The sequence below is a fragment of the Fusarium verticillioides genome, chromosome 7, assembly GCF_000149555.1.
Source record: "Fusarium verticillioides 7600 chromosome 7, whole genome shotgun sequence".
Classification (NCBI taxonomy): Eukaryota; Fungi; Ascomycota; class Sordariomycetes; order Hypocreales; family Nectriaceae; genus Fusarium; species Fusarium verticillioides.
In genome coordinates, this window is record NC_031681.1 from 3,186,471 (window position 1) to 3,204,672 (window position 18,202).

At 47.4% G+C, this 18,202-nt stretch overlaps 6 protein-coding genes across 6 annotated transcripts; 2 read left to right on the top strand and 4 right to left on the bottom strand.

Moving 5' to 3' along the window:
* Positions 1-4,279: 4,279 nt before the first annotated feature.
* Positions 4,280-6,865, bottom strand: FVEG_11788 (hypothetical protein). Its single transcript, XM_018901112.1, has 10 exons — positions 6,475-6,865; positions 6,298-6,410; positions 6,145-6,245; positions 5,909-6,086; positions 5,695-5,857; positions 5,520-5,639; positions 5,174-5,466; positions 4,989-5,080; positions 4,715-4,921; positions 4,280-4,644 (listed from the first exon to the last, which is right to left on the bottom strand). The coding sequence occupies exons 1-10, from the start codon at positions 6,737-6,739 to the stop codon at positions 4,458-4,460; spliced, it is 1,719 nt and encodes a 572-aa protein (XP_018759524.1). The 5' UTR covers positions 6,740-6,865; the 3' UTR covers positions 4,280-4,457.
* A 514-nt stretch (positions 6,866-7,379) lies between these two features.
* On the bottom strand, positions 7,380-8,984 carry FVEG_11789 (hypothetical protein; the record flags this gene model as incomplete). Its single annotated transcript, XM_018901113.1, has 1 exon — positions 7,380-8,984. One exon carries the CDS (start codon positions 8,982-8,984, stop codon positions 7,380-7,382), a length of 1,605 nt encoding a protein of 534 aa, XP_018759525.1.
* Positions 8,985-9,728: 744 nt separating this feature from the next.
* FVEG_11790 (hypothetical protein) lies at positions 9,729-11,610 on the bottom strand (the record flags this gene model as incomplete). Its single annotated transcript, XM_018901114.1, has 6 exons — positions 9,729-10,059; positions 10,110-10,516; positions 10,590-10,876; positions 10,938-11,135; positions 11,198-11,453; positions 11,515-11,610. 6 exons carry the CDS (start codon positions 11,608-11,610, stop codon positions 9,729-9,731), a joined length of 1,575 nt encoding a protein of 524 aa, XP_018759526.1.
* Positions 11,611-12,442: 832 nt separating this feature from the next.
* Positions 12,443-13,400, top strand: FVEG_11791 (3-hydroxybutyrate dehydrogenase; the record flags this gene model as incomplete). Its single annotated transcript, XM_018901115.1, has 2 exons — positions 12,443-12,727; positions 12,792-13,400. 2 exons carry the CDS (start codon positions 12,443-12,445, stop codon positions 13,398-13,400), a joined length of 894 nt encoding a protein of 297 aa, XP_018759527.1.
* An 883-nt stretch (positions 13,401-14,283) lies between these two features.
* Positions 14,284-16,018, top strand: FVEG_11792 (hypothetical protein; the record flags this gene model as incomplete). Its single annotated transcript, XM_018901116.1, has 2 exons — positions 14,284-15,390; positions 15,446-16,018. The coding sequence occupies 2 exons, from the start codon at positions 14,284-14,286 to the stop codon at positions 16,016-16,018; spliced, it is 1,680 nt and encodes a 559-aa protein (XP_018759528.1).
* Positions 16,019-16,175: 157 nt separating this feature from the next.
* FVEG_11793 (hypothetical protein) lies at positions 16,176-18,157 on the bottom strand (the record flags this gene model as incomplete). The annotated part of the gene is made up of 3 exons (XM_018901117.1): positions 16,176-16,999; positions 17,077-17,633; positions 17,688-18,157. The coding sequence occupies 3 exons, from the start codon at positions 18,155-18,157 to the stop codon at positions 16,176-16,178; spliced, it is 1,851 nt and encodes a 616-aa protein (XP_018759529.1).
* Positions 18,158-18,202: the final 45 nt, after the last annotated feature.

Here is an 18,202-nt window from a genome sequence, read left to right on the forward strand (position 1 = left end):
CGTTGAAGTGAAGTCAACTTTGGGTTGCTATAGCTGCAGCCTGTGGCAGATATCATAGGTGTCTCCGGGGGCATCTTGCAGCATTTCCTGCACTGTGAAGTATCAACTCAACAACAATGGGATTTTCAGGACCTGAGAAACAGTGAACTTAAGTTGGCCGAATTCGATGGTGATAAGTGCCCGCCGTATAGCCCTATCCTGTTTTCTTTATCCTAGAATGGAGCTGGGCAGGGAGTAAAGGAAAAGGGTAGACCAGAAAAAGGGCATTGGCGTCTAGATTGTATTTGTGAGACGTGTTGTTTAGAGATGTGTGTCGAGATCATGAGACTTGAATGAATAACGGACGCCCAGTCGGGACTTCTAACGGAGCCGCAAATCTCCACGCATCGAGGCTATAGCATATTCCAGTAGTCATTACACCATGGGTCTCGCGTCACAGCTGATTACATAGTAGGAACTTGCACTGGTATCAACTACCGGCTCTAAGTTATTATATAAAGCTAGCTTAAGTAGACAATAGATTCGAAGTTACTATACGTTAAACAAGATCATGGCTCGAAAGACTGGGCTTAGTCCTCCTTACGATTATTCTACCCAGTCTTCTTAAGATTTAGGACCCTCTCGTATTATAATCTCTCGACAGATCCGTTAACTTACACACGCAATCTTCGGCAAAACCACTTATGATCGCTGCTTTGACGTATGAGCCACATGGTAAGATTAATTAAAATAGTAATAAATTGTAGTCTATTGTCGGCCCGATGACTCTTATTAGCCCCTGTCGCGGCTAAATGTTTATAGGTATAGGGAGTTCATAGCCGGCTCAATCGGCCGATGACATATAATCGAGTTAATACCGACATGCAGGTTTTATTTATTAGTAAGGTTTTAAAAAGGTTCCTTATCAATAAATGCAGTTCTTAATTATTAACAGGGGGATACCTAGGGCTATATATTACTTATAATATTAACAGATGAAACAACTTGCCTAAACCCCTGTTCCAAAAACTAGAACTTCAATCAAGTATTGCGTCATAATATCCTGACTTGATATGTTTGAAATTGTCAGGATTATGGCTTTCCTTAATCGCTTGTCAAAATCGCTCGCGTGAATCATTCAGAAACACGTCCGTGCCTGATCATCCGGAATGAGCCGAATGGTACAGGGTAGTTCAACGGTTCGTCCTGGTTCGATACTGAATTTGCCATGATTTCTGGAAAGAGCTGAGGCGACCCAGGAATACAGCAGGGACTGTATAATTTTATACCACGCGCCAATTGCAATAAAATTATCATTAGAGGCCTAAACTAACGGCGATGCTACGATTCTGTCTAGTATCTTCTTTAGTGGCTGAAACACTGGTACTGTCATAAGTGACAAACCATATTGCTGAGGCAGAAGTGTAACGAGTCAAGTCTGTGTTCCTCTTAATGTGGTTGAATGGCTCGGTTGGAATACTCTCCGTGAGGGCAAAGTTTTACTTGCCCAGGAACGCCTTTACTAAATTGACCACTTACAGACTGATGGCGTGACGCACGGCTACTAGAAAGATCCTGGGACGTTCAACCCTCTGATATTGAATGGCGCCAAATAGAGTTTGCATATATAGATCAGACAGAGGGAAAAGAAACCGCCTAAACTAAATAGAGTTAGTAAATAATGCACTGCATAAACATTTTCAGCTACAGTAGTCGCGGCATGTGATCTTCTTGTTAGGAAATAGCGGATTGCTACTATAACTCTAACAGCCAATTATAGTCTCTATTTATTGCTGCAAGTAAGGCCTAGATATGTCTTAGGTAGTAAGAATGAATTTGACCCGGTGCCTTGGCTTTATATTAAAAAGGGTGTCTTCAGAAGCGTGTTTTAAGCAGCTGTTATCTAGAGTTAAACCTTGCCAGGCACCTTGTGGCTTTGTTTCAATCTGTATTCTAGCCTTCTTGGAAAAACAGTACCTTATAAAATAGAAATGTCCTTATTGCTATAGCTATATCTAGTAAAGAAGAAACCTAGAGGGCTATACCCCCGTGATGATTTCCCATAATAGAGAAGTCATTCTGCGTAATGACATATTAGGAAGCTGTTGAAAAAAGTTAAGATCATTGTAAATCCTCCCTGACGTGTTTCAGAATTACTAGTCTTAAACGCCCTGTAACTATAATCACTGACTGATATCCGCGCTCGGATCTTACCTTCACCGGGCCTAATATGCTTAGTGCTATAACTAGAGCAAAAATGTATAGTCAGGGATCGTTATGCTATAAGCAGTAGATATTTTATTTATTATCCTCAACGAACACAGCAAAGTAGCCTACTAAACTTTTATTTCTTTATCTCTAGTCAAGCGCTTTAATACTATCAATAATGTCCTACTACGACTTTCAAAATTACTCTTGGCCCCAAAGTCCACAAACATTCAGCAGCTTGTCTTGCCAATTCCCAGGATTGGAAGATGATCAAGTTGTAAGAAGTGCCTTTGAGTCCTTGGGTAGCTTTATTTTTAACCTTCCGCCTTTTACCATATGTGACGCCATGAGGGAGGATTCAGAAACCTTTCCAGAACTATTATTTAAACTTTAAATTTAATATATATTAAAAACTTAATACTTTAAACTATTACTTTAAATTATTATAGATTTTATTTTTAAATCCTTTTTTTAATAGCTTTTTTTTTTATTTAATAAGGCCAGTTATACAGATAAGGTTATTACTAAACGCACAACCGGTTATGCGGGTATGACTCGCCTGCCTACTAGTCTAGATGACTAAGAGTTTTAGAGATTATTTAGCATAGCGATGTCGATATCGTTTCTTACGGACTGTGAGCTCTCGTACGAAGAGGAACGGAAACCCAACACGATGGATCTATGGGACAACTTCTTATCAGATATTGACCTATCTTCTACCTTCCGCACCTTTGCCGATGTCTGGGGGGGAATGCACGCTTATAAGAGAGGCGGTTTTGTGACCTGACCGAGACATGGCGGAACCCTCAAAACCGTGCGAGGGTATGCTACGTCTGTTGGGGTCTTGTGCAGGATGTATACTAAATTTCTTGGTATTCTGTTAGCTTATCCAATGACCTCTCGCCTTTGAAGTCTATATACACTCTCGTAGACACGTTTCACGCCCTCAACACTGCATCTTCCAACAAGAAATAAGATCCACCCCCTCTTGATCACACCTTGCGGGATGCAATTCAGCGCTATGACACCCAAAGTCAACTTGATATCTACGATAAATTAGAAGAGGTAAGGCGCACCGATACATAGTTATCATTCTTCGTTATAGGTCTAGACAAAATATAGGTGTACTTCAACTCTGGTGACTGGAAAACCGTTCTCTTCGTCCTCTACAAGATTGACCAGTGCTACGACGATATCTGCAGGCTCAGAGGCACCAACATTAACGATTTTAGCACTCTTGAACAGAAACGATGGATGACCACTAGGAGGGTACAGTGTCTCAAGTATCTTGGGCGGAGATCAGAGTCTAAGGCGCAGATTGAAGAGCTGAAGAAAATTGTAAGCCGGAGGGAGGACCTGTGGTCGATTCGAGATCGACGTAACGAGGAATATCGAAACCTCACAGCGCTCATGGAGTGCCAAGTAGGTAGATTGTCCCCCTCAACGAGAATCAACCGCCGGAGACTATTTCTTTCGTCCCAGAACGCTTCACCAAGCTAAGGTGCCTCAAATTCAAGACTCGACGGTGTCATCAGAGCTTGGGACCGATATAGAAACTGAACAGGCCGGCGGTTTTGCCCAGGAGGCAGGAGATGTCGATGCCACATTTGCTAATACAACGAGAGTGGGAGCCTTAAACAGAAGTCCAAGCTGCCACGACATTGAAGATGAAGACTCGGATAGCCTCTCCCTGCTTAACAAGCCCTGGATGAAGGAAGTTATTGGGCTTCTCAGTTCCTTTAAGACTCCTGTAGAAGAATACTACAACTACCAGACACCCTCATGTTGTATAGGTGGGCTATTCTTGTATCAATCGCTTGTTAATAGCCGACGAATTCCTCAAAGCGCTGGGGGTTATTCAGCCATAATTGACGTAAGGAGTATAATATATAATAACGTTATAAAAATCTATATGAGGTAAAGCCTTAAGGGGTCTTAGAGCTTTACAGCCTTTAATATTATATTAAGAGAGATAAGATAGAGTATGCAAATGGAGGTCATTATCAAGCCAGATGTTTGACTGCAAGTATTTTTATTTACTCTACCTGGGCGAGAGCCCTGAGAAATAAGCACATAACATAGCGCACGACGCCTGGTTAGGACCAAACTAGAATCGTTTGATAGACTTCTTCGGACTATGAGGAAATGAATGATACAGCCAGCTTAGAATGTGTCAGGCTCAGTATAAAACTGTATTTAACTATTTATTCTCCAAGCCCCTCCGGAACTCGTGACATACTTATATTGACTACTATACTATGAGAATGCGACTAGGCAGACTCCTTACTTGAAAAACCGCCGTGCTTCTTTTCCAAGTTCTTAGCGTCCTGAGCAGCAATAATGTCCTCTCCAGTTATAGCAAACTCCACCATGCTTTCAGGGGCTGGGAAAAAGTGGTTGAGGATATAGTAGAAGACGCCAGCAGATATAAAAGAATAGACATAGCCGATATAGAAGCTATTATACATATTTCAGTCAGAATGCATACATAGATAAGACTAAGAGCAGGATGGAATATAAGACTTACAGGTGTTGACCTCCTAGCGAGACACCGGTATGGCCACCGCCCGCTTGGACAATGTTATCGATGAAGCCAGGAAGAGGAGGAGTGCAGCCGATGAAGAAGGCAACCACAGCACGCCAGTTGGTTCCCCATTTCTGCGAGTAGCGGTAGATGCCATGGAAATCGTACATGTCTGGGACCGAGACTTTGCCGCGGCGGAGAATGTAGTAGCTGGAAAAGAATTAGAGTCAGTGGACCTTTACAGAGTTATCATACGCAAAGGTTTAGAAGGACGCACTCTGTCATGAGGATAGAGGTCATGGGACCCAAGAAAATCGTATAGCCGTTGAGGAAGGCGATGAACTTTTGAGCCGATGCCAGGATTTTCCACTGTAGCATTAAGTAAGTCATTTAGTTAACCGAGCTCGGAAATTTGGAGACTGGGATGTCGTAGCAACGAAGGTACAAGTTGCATTTACTTACCGGAACAAAAGCCCAGCTACCAATTACGGCGGCGAGAATCTGACCACGTCGGATGTTGATATACCGGGGAGCAAAAGCCATCAAATCATTGGCGGCACTAATTGAGTTGGCGGAAATGTTGATACCAAGCGTAACGATAATCAGGCCAATGGCGGCGAAGGCAGCTGCAGCACGCCCACCAGAGGAACCAGATTTCATCCACAGGTTAATAATATCGATGGGGTTCCAGAGAACCTCACCATACGCAGATTGGGAAGCAGCTGCGGTGAAAATGCCCAGAAGGCCGACAATGGCTAATGACACTGATTAGCAATTTTAACAGAGTGCAGGAAAAGGAGAATCGTACTGAAGATAAAGGGGATGACGATGGCTTGCACGTTTTGAGCGCTAGGCTTGTTGGCATATCTCGAAAAGTCGGCGATGTTGAGACCGAGCGTGGAGTAGTTACCCAAGACTCCGTTAAGATCTGGATTGTTCAGTTGTTAGAGTATGAAAGAGAGCACTGGAACTGCCTCGCTCACTATTGAAGAAGGCCCATGCCAAAGTGGCACCGTGAATGGTAGTGCCCTTGGAAATCACAGTGCTGTGGCTGATTGTTCCACCGGCCTTGTGCAATGTGTCGCCAAAGACGGCCAGGAACACGATCGGGGCGATGATACTCTTGAAGGCAAAGAAGTATTGAACCTGTGATAATCAGTCTGATGTTCAGCTCTCTCACGGTATATAGAGTAGTACCTTGGTGTACGGGATACACAAGAAGGGAAGCTGAAGGAGGAAGTAGAGCACGAATCCACACATGCCTGCAGTGGTGATACCCTCAGATTCAGGAATGTGATTCGGGATGTTGGCAAAGCTCGGCCAGATGGCGGTCAATAGAACGGTCATGCATTGACCTCCAGTCGTGGTTTGCACACTATAAGACATCTATCAGTCACGCACCTTGCAGTATCAAGAGGACAAAGTGCACTTACCCGAGCCAGACGATGGCAAGGACACAGCGGGACAAAACAACAAAGTAACTGAAGTAGTAGCCGAAGGGCATGCGAGAGAGAACCGGGAAGGGAGTGTGGAGCTGTGAACAGGTTAGTCGATGAGCAGCCGTACTCACAAAGTGAGAGACTCACAATAGCTCCGATTCTTCCATTGACAGTAATGACAATGCCCATGAGAAAGTTACCAAGAACACAGGCTCCAATTGCCATTCGCCAACTCAGTCCGACAGCAATCATTGACGAGGCTACGCCACGAAACATTAGCAATTCGCGCTCTTCCTGTGACTATGAATAACGTAGCAAGCTTACCGACTTCCCAGTTCGACACAGCCCACGCATCTGCCATCCAATAAGCCACGTAAGCACCCCAATTCCAGGTTCGCTTAGAAGGTGGAATCGGGTCGAAATCCGCATTGGAAAAATTCTTCGACTTTGCAAAAGAGCTCGGTTCCTGATCGACTTCGAGGCTAAAGTTGAACCCGAATCGTCGTCGCCTCACCGCGCCGACTTGCCCCGGTTCGGAGTCGGAAGTGACCCCGAAGCCATTTTTAGTGTCGGAGCCGTCTGACTGCATCTTGATTCTGGGCAGCAAAAGCGCAGTACCAAGTGAATCAATATGAGTAAACTGGAAACCGAGCTGTTGGAGACAAATGCCAAGCGCTTTAACGGGAACTAAATGGGGGGAGTCTGGGGGTTGATATCCGAAAACAAACACGCTGTAAAGCTTATCTCCCCCAATCGATAGATCATAAGACCTATTGATAAGCCAGAAGGGATCCAGCTTAGCTCTATCGCCACTTAACTCTAATTCGTGGCTTCCGTCACCGCCTGGCCAGTGAGATCCATGAACGTTATCTTCTGTGATACGCTGAAGTGTGACTAAAACTCGAAGGCCTTACTTGTTCTTATCGTGTCAGAAAAACAACCCTCAGCTCACAAACTATTAAGGCGACCTCATATCGCGTGCCTGCCAACCCGATTCAGCTACACTCTCACTGACAGTGCCCCCAGAGTTGTCAATCTATGATTCCAGATCTCAAATCGACCCCACGGCCTCCGATCTGGCGATATGGAGCCTGCTGTAAGAAGATTTGATTGGTTTGTTTATCTAGCGGCCGGCGGCCATGTCCCTTTCCGTCGGCGATCAGCACCTCTCCCCTTCTGCAGATAGAAATGAGATAACGGGGCCTGGACCCGAGATTTATCGATAAGCATCAAGTTAATGCATTTTTGAAGCTTTTAACACTTATTTGGCCACCCAGTTTCGCAGTCGCAAAGTTAAATACCGCGAAACGGAAGCCCGTGAACCACTGCCACCTGTTATGGAGTACAAATGTGCCGAGCTGCTTCCAGCTCTCACCGTCAAGACTATAGTAGAAGTGTGCTTCCCTCACAAGAGACAGACCGAAAGCTGGGGTCACATCAGCTTCAACACGAAGCCAGATCTCGTGCGCGTCTATGGAGGGACCTGTTGCTGCGACCGTGCCTCTGCTGACAGTCTGCCACTGCTGGTTCATATTAATTTCGTTCACAAACACGACCTTGGTGCCATTTGTATCTTGGTGCACGCCTATATATGCCGATTCGTCGCGGAATATGGCCGCCCCAGCACGATCACCTTGGGTGAGACCGCTGATATTGAGGTGCCAGGTCGCTGCAGATCGTGGGCCTGTAATGCGATGAGTTAGAGTGTTTCGTGCATTAAAGAGGTCCCCAACGACAGAGGCAGTCTTGAGAGTCAAGCCGTCTGACCCGAGTTCGAAGTATTCTGAGTCAGGACTGTGATTCCACTCCCACTCTGGATGCAAGGTTGGTGCGGAAAAGTCATCAAGACGTTCGACACCTGGGACAGTCTTGTTTGTCTGAACCGGAATAGCATATGTCACTCCCCAGCCGCCATTGGCATCGAGTACAATCGATGGCCAGTCATCCTCAGACCAAGTGATGGGGGCCAGAACAGGAACACGGCCGGCAGGATAAGCATCCATGAAGGCGAGGTAATGCCAGTCGCCTTCGGGAGTGTCCACCATGCCGCCCTGGTGAGCATAGCCGGCGTTGGAGAGTGGACCAGAAAGATTATCCCAGAACTCCCGGACCTCGTATTTGCCGAACGGCTCAGTTGAGCGAAGGATGTATTGGCCGCTAGCAACTTTCGTAGGACACACCCAGTAGTAGCCCCGGGTTTTGTACAGATGGGCGCCTTCGAGATACAAATCATCGCCGCTATCGTAAATGGTCTCGGTGCGCACGACGCTCAGCCCATCATCGGAAAGCTGAGTAACGCGGAGCTGTCGGTTGCCCCATGTCACGTACATGGTATCATCATCATCGAAGAAGATTCCATTATCGTAGAAGCACTCGTCAATGGTCCCTTCAAGAGTCCATTCCCAATTGTCATTCTCGCCGTCGTTGTCGGCGGCACCATTCCCTGGAGCCGTGTAGAGGAAGGTCTTGCCAGTGGATTGAATGCAGCCCATCCAGTAGAATTTATCGTGAGACTTGCGATATCTCATTGAGCTCGCCCAAACACCTTTGACATAAGCGCGGTCATTGTCGCCATTGAGTTTGTATTCTTTCCCAAAATCCACAACGTCGGGAACGCTGTGCGTTACTGGCGTCCAATTCACCAAGTCGTAGGATTTCAGGACTGGAGCCCCAGGAGAGAAGGCGAAGGTGGATGTCGAGTAGTAGTAGACAGAGCCGACCCGAAAAACATCTATATCTGGAAGATCCTGAAATAGGACCGGGTTGCTGAACGTTCCCTCTTGCCGTATGTCTAGGGCCATCCGAGCCGATGTCGCGGCACTGGGACCGGACATTAGACCGGCTACCAGCAAAGAAGATATGTACGATCGCATTGGTAGACAGGTTGGTTACAAACGGAGACAAATCCAAGATGAGTGAACCGAGAGAAACGAGGAATAATGTCCTGTTATGTGTAAATGGCTATTATATATGTAGGGGATTTCTCTTGCGGATAAACAAGACTGCCAGTATAATGACATCTATTGTTTCTATTTACCCGGCATAATACCCTAAATGTCCTCACAATTTCTGTGGCCCTTGGAGTCTTGGAAGTGCTTGTCCCACTTCAGGCTTTCCGCGCCAATCATATTACGTTGTGCCTCCCTTCTGGGCCAGGATCAGAGCAGGAATTCCACTGGCACCCCGCAATGCTGGGGTATTGAAATTTCACACCAGTAATGCGTTGCGCAAGTCTTGAAGACATATGAGTACGTGAAGTCAATAAACCCAGTCTCGGTACTCTGTACAGGGTATGATATGCGTCATTTCTATAGCACCTAACGTGGGGGTTATACTTAAAGAGCCATAAAGATGATAGTTAGTTCAGAGATTCCTAGAAGTCGTCACTGTATTTAAAAGTGCCTGATGATATTGATTAACGTATATTGACAGACTATGGAGTCACATCAAGTATCTACCTAAAGGTACTGAATCTGCTAGTTTGAAGACTAAGAACTGATGGTCTCTTGATAGCAGAGCTTATAGCATTGTCTATCTAGACAGTGTCTACTTAGTTCACTCAACGATTTACTATACTCTTAAGCAAACTCTTTCTCAACTGCACTGGTAATACTCTTCTCATCCGCCTCGCCTCGGATCTTCTGTTGCTCGGCGATGGCCTTATCTGCCTCAAAGTAAACGTCAGGCCTTGCGAGCTGAGTAGCAGTTTTGTTGCGGAAGACGAAAATGTCCGGATGCTCAGCGAAAAAGCGGTCAATGTCTTCCAAAGAGCGATTTGCAGTCTCGGGGTAGAACAGGTAGGTGATCGGCACGAAGGCAGCACAGATAACAGCCCAGATCACCCAGAAGCGGTAGCCAAGATTGGCAATGCCTGGAGGCGTAATCTGAGCAACCATGTAGTTCATAATCCTAAACCATTGTGTTAGTAGACATTGTTAGAAGGTACGATGTTGACCTACCAGTTGGATGCCATAGCCAAGCTAGCACCCTTGGCCCGGAAAGCCAAAGCGTTCACCTCTGTAGGATAGAGCCACGGCACGGCCAAGACGCCCATACCGAACGCCGCAAAGAAGGCAAAGAAACCGAAGATGGCGGCGCAACCCCACGAGAATCGGTTGCCCTTGCCGAGTTCGATCTGGGAGGCGGCGATCGAGATGATGGTCCAGCAGAGAGCACAGGCGGCGGCAGACACCATCATGACCTGACGTCTACCGTAACGTTCGATGACAAACCAGGCGAGAAAAGAGAAGACGAGGTAGTCGATCGAGCCAGCAGCAGCTAGAACCCGGGCCATGAATTCGCTGAGGCCGAGGGCGTTGATGAAGACGTATGTCATGTAGTAACTAGTTACGTTGATGCCCGAGATCTAGTACTTCTTGGTTAACCCTCTCCGTACCATTGAATCATGAGTAATGGAGATGGGGAACGATGGAACTAACCTGGTTCATGCATTGCATCCATGCGCCGAGAATCATTCTCCTTACTGCACCTGATGGACCATGCCCGGTGATGAGCTGCCACCATGTACACTCATCACCATGTTCCTTATCCATGATATCCTTGATGATGGCATATTGGGTTCGTACTGAGGGTGAGTCCACAGTAGCACCGTGCCCTTCAAGCGCGGCTAGGACCTCAAGAGCCTCTTCATGTTTCTCCTTGCGCATAAGCAGACGGGGAGAGTCGGGGAGGAAGGGACACATAAGACAGACGAGGGCAGAGAAGACTTGGAATTCAAATTAGCAATGGAGGCTTTATTGTATAAGGACATTTGGAATGGAACTCACAGATCTGAAATGCGAGAGGGAATCTCCAGCTGGCGCTTCCTGGTACGAACGAGAAGCCGAGTGTCAACCAATTAGAGATGGAAAAGCCTGTGATACAGTTGGCCATCTGAATAATTATCAGCTTGCCACGGCTGGCAGTCTTTGCTGTTTCCGACTGCCATACGCCAGCAGTCGCAGTGTTCATGCCAGTTCCGACACCTGAAGCATGTGTATCAGCAATCTCTATTGATAAAGGGACAACATGGGAGTCGAGTTCTTACCTGCTACAACGCGACCAACATACATCTGTGCTGGACCGAAAACAGTAGCCTGAATAATAGCGCCGAGGGCAATGATCAAACTTCCAACAATAAGCGTCTTGGGTCGTCCAAGTTTGTCACCTGTATATAGCGTTGAGAGCGCACCACCAAAACAGCCAAGGTTGTATACAGATGTCATGGTTCCTTGTGCCTCGACAGAAGGATGGCCCACGGTCTCGATGAAATCTTTGGAAACGAGAATGTTACCAAAAACGCCCTGATGAGTTGGTCTTGTTAGCAGAGGTCGTCTTACAGGATTGTCTGCTTGCTTCTCATACTTGATCGTAGCCGTAGAAGACTAGCACAGTTGACGCTGCGAGACTGATCCAAACTGTCAGGCTCTCTCCAGAGCCGCCAAGGTACTTTCGGCCCATGATGTACTCTCAGTCACCAAGGAACGGTGAACTGTGCTTGATTTATGAGGTTGCCGGCAAATGCTAATGGATGGTTTGCAAGATTGGGCCATGTGTTGTAAGATCTACAGTGTGGAAATGGGCCCCATATCGCCTTTTGTACTTGAATGTCAAGAGCCACTTCAATTCACTTAACACAAAACGGACTGCGGGCCTTGATACATGATCAGAATCTTAATTGGCGAATCAAGATCTCACGATGATCGGAAAGCCTGTTTGCGACCTTGACTTCTCCGCATTCTGGCTCCTAGAAATCTGGGGCCGACTGCTGAATTCCGGGGTAACGCTAGCCGAGTCGGCACTCTTATTTTTCCGTTTGTGGACTGGTGCTCAGTGAACAAGCTAGACTTGAGCGAGTAAAATTTGCGGTGGAATTGAGGATCTTTGCGGGGTTCGGTTACAAAAACGCTGGTCCGATACTCAATGTGGAAATTTAAGCGCTGGGTGCAACCCTTTCTCGTATTTCCATCTGCCCGACCTCCAGGTCCTCGAACTAATGATGTCTAGATATGCATGACACGTGAATACCCCGCGGGGTTGGTATCGTGGGGAAGCATGCTTTAGTTAGATTCCGAGTCATATCATGAGCTGCCAACACTCTCTGTGTGGAGGATGGACCGGAGGCGAGACATTTCTCAAAGGTCGCTTAAAGTCAAACACTGACTTGTTCATTCAGTTCACTTGACTACAGTTGAACCCGTTTTTGCATTATCTACACAAGCTTACTTTCAGCCGTCAGTCATTCATCGAGCTTCTTTTACCTTGGACGAAAAATATACATCACGAAAGAACAATGTCACTCACAGTCAAAGGCAAAACCGCTGTTGTCACAGGAGCAGGCTCAGGAATATGCTATCATTTCTCCAAAGTCCTCCTCGAGCGGGGATGCAATGTTGTCATGGCTGACCTTGCTCTTCGGCCTGAGGCGACCGAGTTACTGAAGGCCTTCCCTTCTCAGGCTTTATACCAGCCGACCGATGTCACAAAATGGGATCAACTCGATCACGCATTTGAGGTTGCTAAGAAGGAATTTGGAGGCTATGACATCGTGTGCCCTGGTGCTGGCGTATACGACCCGGTAAGTATTCCTCAAGTCTATTATACCTAGTCTATGTGCGAGCACAAGTCTTGACATTTTCTAGCCCTTTTCAAACTTTTGGCACCCAGCCGGCACAGCGTTATCAAAAGACGTGCACAGCGAAAGTCGTTTCACAAGCCTTGACATCAACTTGACGCACCCGATCTACGCAACCCAAAAGGCCATTGCGCATTTCACAGAGAACAAGAAGCCAGGATCTATAGTGCACATCTCGTCTATCGCAGCACAAGGCCCAGTCTTGTCGGTACCCATGTACTGCGCAGCCAAGGCTGGAATATCCCATTTCGTCCGGTCGCTCGGAGGTCTTGAGACACCTCCCGAAAGCACCGACCTGGCTAGCATCCGTGTGACAGCAGTTGCACCGGGAGTGATCAAAACACCACTGTGGACAGAGCATCCAGAGAAGCTGGCGTGGATCGATGGCGCAAAGGACGAATGGGTAGAGCCTGAGGATGTTGCGTTGGCAATGCTTAGTCTGGTTGAGAAGGATGAATATGTTGGAGGAACGGTTTTGGAAGTTGGAAAAGGTCAGACAAGAGAGGTCCATGTTCTCAATGATGTTGGGCCATCTGGCTCAGGACATACCGTCAGCGGCCTGAAGAAGGGCGTAGATGAGGTTTGGGAGATCCTTTCACAAAAGAGCCATAGCTGAGCTAGGTTATCAATGTCTGTAGAAAATACTGTTGTAGATAATTTGAATCAACCTGGTACTAGTCTCTTCTTCGCATTATTAGAGACGTGTTACACGGAAGCTCAGCATATGCAATGCCATTCCTACTCTCTCACATGGAGAGGATTTAACCTTTCGCTCTTGTCTTGATGATTATGTTTCTTGTATTGGGAGTACTTGCCATGTCTCAGTCGGGAGAGGTGCCGAACACCGAGTTGGTGTCTTCCAGCTCCTTTGTCTACCAACTTCACTCGAAGTTTGTGTGGAACCTTTACCGGGATGGCCAGTCAAGGATTCCCGAGGCCTGAGAGAGCTGAAGAAGGCTAAGCCAGGTTGAAAGAGGAATAGGAACCTTCCCGACTGGTTCCCCTCGTCTTGAGCAAAAGTGGCTCCCCTCCTAGGTTCCGGACGATAATGCGGTATGCATGTAGCTAGACCTAGATTGCGGAGCCGACTGAAATAGCATGGTAACGAGATGTAAGACATGATATCTTGCTGAGGATAAAATCTCCTGATTTGGAAATTTAAGCGTTAGGTCGGCGTTTGTATCATATCATGTATCCCTGGAAATGGCGGTAGTGTGCTAAACCTTGGTTAAGCTCACTAGTTATCTGGAAAGGGTAATTCTGGCGCGGTTCCAAAACAATAATGCAAGGTCAATCAGTGTAAGACCTTCTACAGCACTCATGGAGGCTTTATTATCCTCATCCTTCTCTGGTACTAGCAAGCTCAACGGCAGAGAAGATTGGTTTCCGGCACAAAGAGAAATAATATTGGACAAATCTATTTTCCCGCCTGCAAGATCTTGTTTTCTTGGCTAACGTCTCATATTCTTTGTTCAACTGTTACCCCTGCTCTCATGACAATGGCTGCTGCTGATACCGACGTGCTCATTATTGGCGCTGGCATGTCTGGCATTGGATTCGCCATCCAACTGCAAAATAAGTACAAACATGCCAGTTTCGAAATCTACGAGAAAGGCACCGAAGTTGGAGGAACCTGGGCCGTGAACACGTATCCCGGCTGCGGAGTTGATGTCCCATCCCACTTCTACTCATACTCATTTGGCCTCAACCCGCATTGGACGCGCAAGTTCACCATGCAGCCTGAGATTCTGGCCTACTTCAAAGACGTCTCCCGCCAGCACGACATCGACCCCCACATACGTTTCCAGCACAGCGTCACCAAAGCCGAGTGGCAGTCCGAGTCCAGCACTTGGCTCATTACGATCCACAACCACCGTACTAACAAAATCACCCAGCGGCGAGCCAATATCCTCATCTCAGCTGTCGGTGCCCTCAGCATCCCCAAGAAATGTGAGGTTCCTGGTCATGAGACCTTCGAGGGCAACATCTTCCACTCTGCCACGTGGGACCATAGCTTCGACCACACCGGTAAGAATCTCGTGGTGCTTGGGAACGGTTGCAGCGCCACGCAGTTCGTGCCTGTCATTGCTCAGACTGCCAGAAGCGTCACCCAGTTTGCGCGACAACCGCACTGGTTGCTCGAGCGTCCAAATCCAGAGTATTCGACCCTATTTCGCTTCATGATGCGCTGGGTTCCTGGTGCCATGACGTTACTCCGCACCATCATCTACGCCCAGCTCGAGGCCGAGTGGCTCATGTTCAATACTGCAACGGGCAAAGATGCGCGTCAGAAATTGAGTGATGCATCTAAAAAGTATATTGAAGAGAATGCACCGGCTGAGTATGTCGATGTGTTGGTTCCCAAGTTTGAAGTTGGTTGCAAACGTCGCGTGTTTGACACGGGATACCTCGAGGCGCTGCATAGGCCTAACCTCCATCTCATCTCAGACGATCCCGTTGAGCGTATCGGGCGACATAGCGTCTTTCTTCGCTCGGGCAAGGAGCTTCCAGCTGACGCCATTGTGCTGGCTACTGGGTTTGAGACGACAAAGCTGCTCGCTCCAATGGAGATTATCGGTCTAGAAGGAAAAACCGTTGAAGATCATGTAGGCACTCATCTTTCACATATAAATAAAATGACTGACAGAATGGTTTGAACAGTGGAACAATCATAACGATGGACTCCCCCAAGCCTACTACGGTACTTGCATCGCCGGCTTCCCAAACATGTTCATCATGATGGGGCCCAACACACTCACCGGTCATCTGTCAGTTACATGGTCGACCGAGTGCCAGATAAACTTTACCCTCCGCGTCATCGATCCCGTTCTTCGTTCCCTGCACCCGCCAAGAATATCTCTTTGGCCCTCGCAAAGAGTGGAGGCTGTACAAGTCAAACAGCAGGCCGAAGACGAAGAGAACTCATGGATTCAGTCCAAGTGCAAGAGGTTAGTCTGGTCGTCGGGATGCAGCAACTGGTATGTCGAGCCAAAGACGGGCAAGAACCTGTTGATTTACCCTGAATGGCAGTGGCACTTTTGGCTGAGGAGTATATTTATCCGCTGGGGAGACTTTCGATTTGTTTCTGACCTCAAGAGGGGTGGCAGCATCTCTCCCTTGTGGGCATTGCTGCCAGCTTTTGCTGGTCTTTCATTCATCTTGGATAAGAGTGCAATCTCATCCGTATGGCGTCTGCTGAATGACAAGCTTGCCTTATCCGTCGCAAGTAGATAGCGTAGAAAGAATCAGTATATGATTGTATCTCAATAAGAAACAACTTCAATGTAAATAATCTTCGCCGTTGTAGTTATGATTTTGCCAGAACAACGTACGAAGATAAGAATAGGTATCCTCAAATCCCACTATCAGTATCCAAACCCCCACAAGAAGATCAATGGCAGCAATCCATGATCTTGTTCCGATCTATGCCCCATTCCCTAAGTAAGTCCTTCACCCGGTATCTTGAGCTCCATCCCAACTCGGTCTCAATGGACTCAAGCAGTCTGAGAACAATAGCACGATCAGCTCTGGTGTGTAGACAACGACCTGCAAGATAAACAGGCTGCAGCATATGTATTCTCGCAGCTGCTTCGGGTCTAGACAATGCAATAGCGCAAATCTCTATTGCATGATACTGCAGCACCCGGTTCATCTGGTTAAACCTCATCAAGACATCGGCAGGACCTCCTGAGGCAGAAGGTCGTGAAACAGGTACTGCTAGGCTCTCCGGCTTGTGAACCAGGAGGAGTATCTGACTCATGTGATAAGACTGCATGCTAGAGGCACACATACTGCTGCTGTACCATGTCTCATAACTAATCAACGATCCAGGCTGATACTTACACCTTGGGCACACCTCAGTACCTTGACGAGGCGTGTATGGTACTCGGTATGATGGTCGAAAGCTAGAGGGTAGCCCTTGGTGCCATGTTTCAAAGTCCTGATTCAACGAGAGCCACGTATCCTCCAGAACTCTCGTCGATTCTGCTTGCTGCTTTGAGTCGGTAGCAAGCGCAACGTAGTTGGCTAGCCTTGAGAGAAGCCATACAAGCGTGTTAGATATTATGTCAGGCCGTAAAGCCTGCGAACAGGCATCTTCTGGGATATTCGAATGCACGTGGGCCATTGGCCTCCCATGTTCAGAGACGCTTAGACCCATTCGCCGCCAGATAACTGGATTTTCGGTATCGAGACGAGTCTTGTGGCCATTGATCACTAACTGTGTTAGCTATGCCTTAATTGGAAAGCAGTGACGTTCAGGAATGAGGGAAAAAAAAAAGAATATGTCTCACAGGCTGCAAGAAAGTCCTGCCTTGCAAAGTTCCAACAGGCAGCTCGTAGAAGACTTGGCGGTAGAGGATCGAGAATAGGGCTTGCTGCTGTGGGTTGAAAATTGAAGCCCAGTTCGTCCGACAGACGAATGAAAGATCGGATGCCATCAAGGTGTTCAGACCACGTCTGGTCATCGGCGGTGAGAAACTCGTATACTGATAAGATGGTAGCCGCTATGATGATCTCATTTCTACATGGCTTGGGATTGGGATCATGCTCGTTTTGTTGCTCAGCAGTTTCCTGCCCAGAGTCTCCTTCGCTGAGATTGGAGACATACCCCAACAGTAACGAGATGGCACGATCGTAGTACTTGGTGCTATACCACGCAAAGTCCTTGTGGGAGCTGGTCTGCCAGTACTGCATATGGGACCGTGGCCTCTGTGCCTGTGAGCAGGGTTCAACTAAAGTGAGCTGCTTGGCTGCCACGGCACAAGCAGAATAGAGAAGAAGTGGGCTAGTCCATGCGAGTATTGGTATGACTCTATGGTAATGCTGATCCATATCGAACAAGTCCATCCTATTGAAATGATTAGGATGCAATGTCACGGTCTTGATGTTTGGTGCGGCCTACCACTTTCCCATTGTGTCAGCAAACTGCCGCAAGAAAAATGACAGCTCAGGGTCAGTTTGTATAATCTCCGATTTCTGGTCTATCAAGTTCGCCGAAGACACGCCTTTTGCATTTGTGCAGTCTTCAAATGGTGTGAGAGCATGCGCCGTGGCCGTTGCTGGCAAATGCAGCAAACTGTCATCTGCTCCAAAGGTTGAGGACGAGATGGTGAAGTCCGATGCCTCTGGAATATTGAATTCCAGGTCAGGCGCTTCTGGCTGCACTGCCATGCTGTTTGATGTAGGCGAGCTCATTGTGCCTGATTTGTCGGGCGTGGTGGCTACACTCGCCATGTGAGGTTGAGCTTCATTAAGATGAACCGTGGGTGGGCTCGCCAGTTGCGCCAAAATGCAGCCTGCGTCATAGACAGCATTTGACATTGGGCTGGGGTCACTGGGCATCTCGGCACTCACGTCTGGACTTAGAGCCATGGTACCTTCACGACAAGGTAAATGCCAAGATCTGCCATGAGTGCT

Excerpts from the sequence above, each read along its gene's own strand:
- FVEG_11788 (XM_018901112.1), bottom strand. The coding sequence starts at position 6,739 with ATGCAGTCAGACGGCTCCGACACTAAAAATGGCTTCGGGGTCACTTCC. Across the intron at positions 5,467-5,519 it reads CGTCATCCCCTTTATCTTCA|CCATTGTCGGCCTTCTGGGC; the intron begins GTACGATTCTCC and ends CAGTGTCATTAG. Across the intron at positions 4,922-4,988 it reads ACCTCTATCCTCATGACAGA|CTACTACATTCTCCGCCGCG; the intron begins GTGCGTCCTTCT and ends ATTCTTTTCCAG.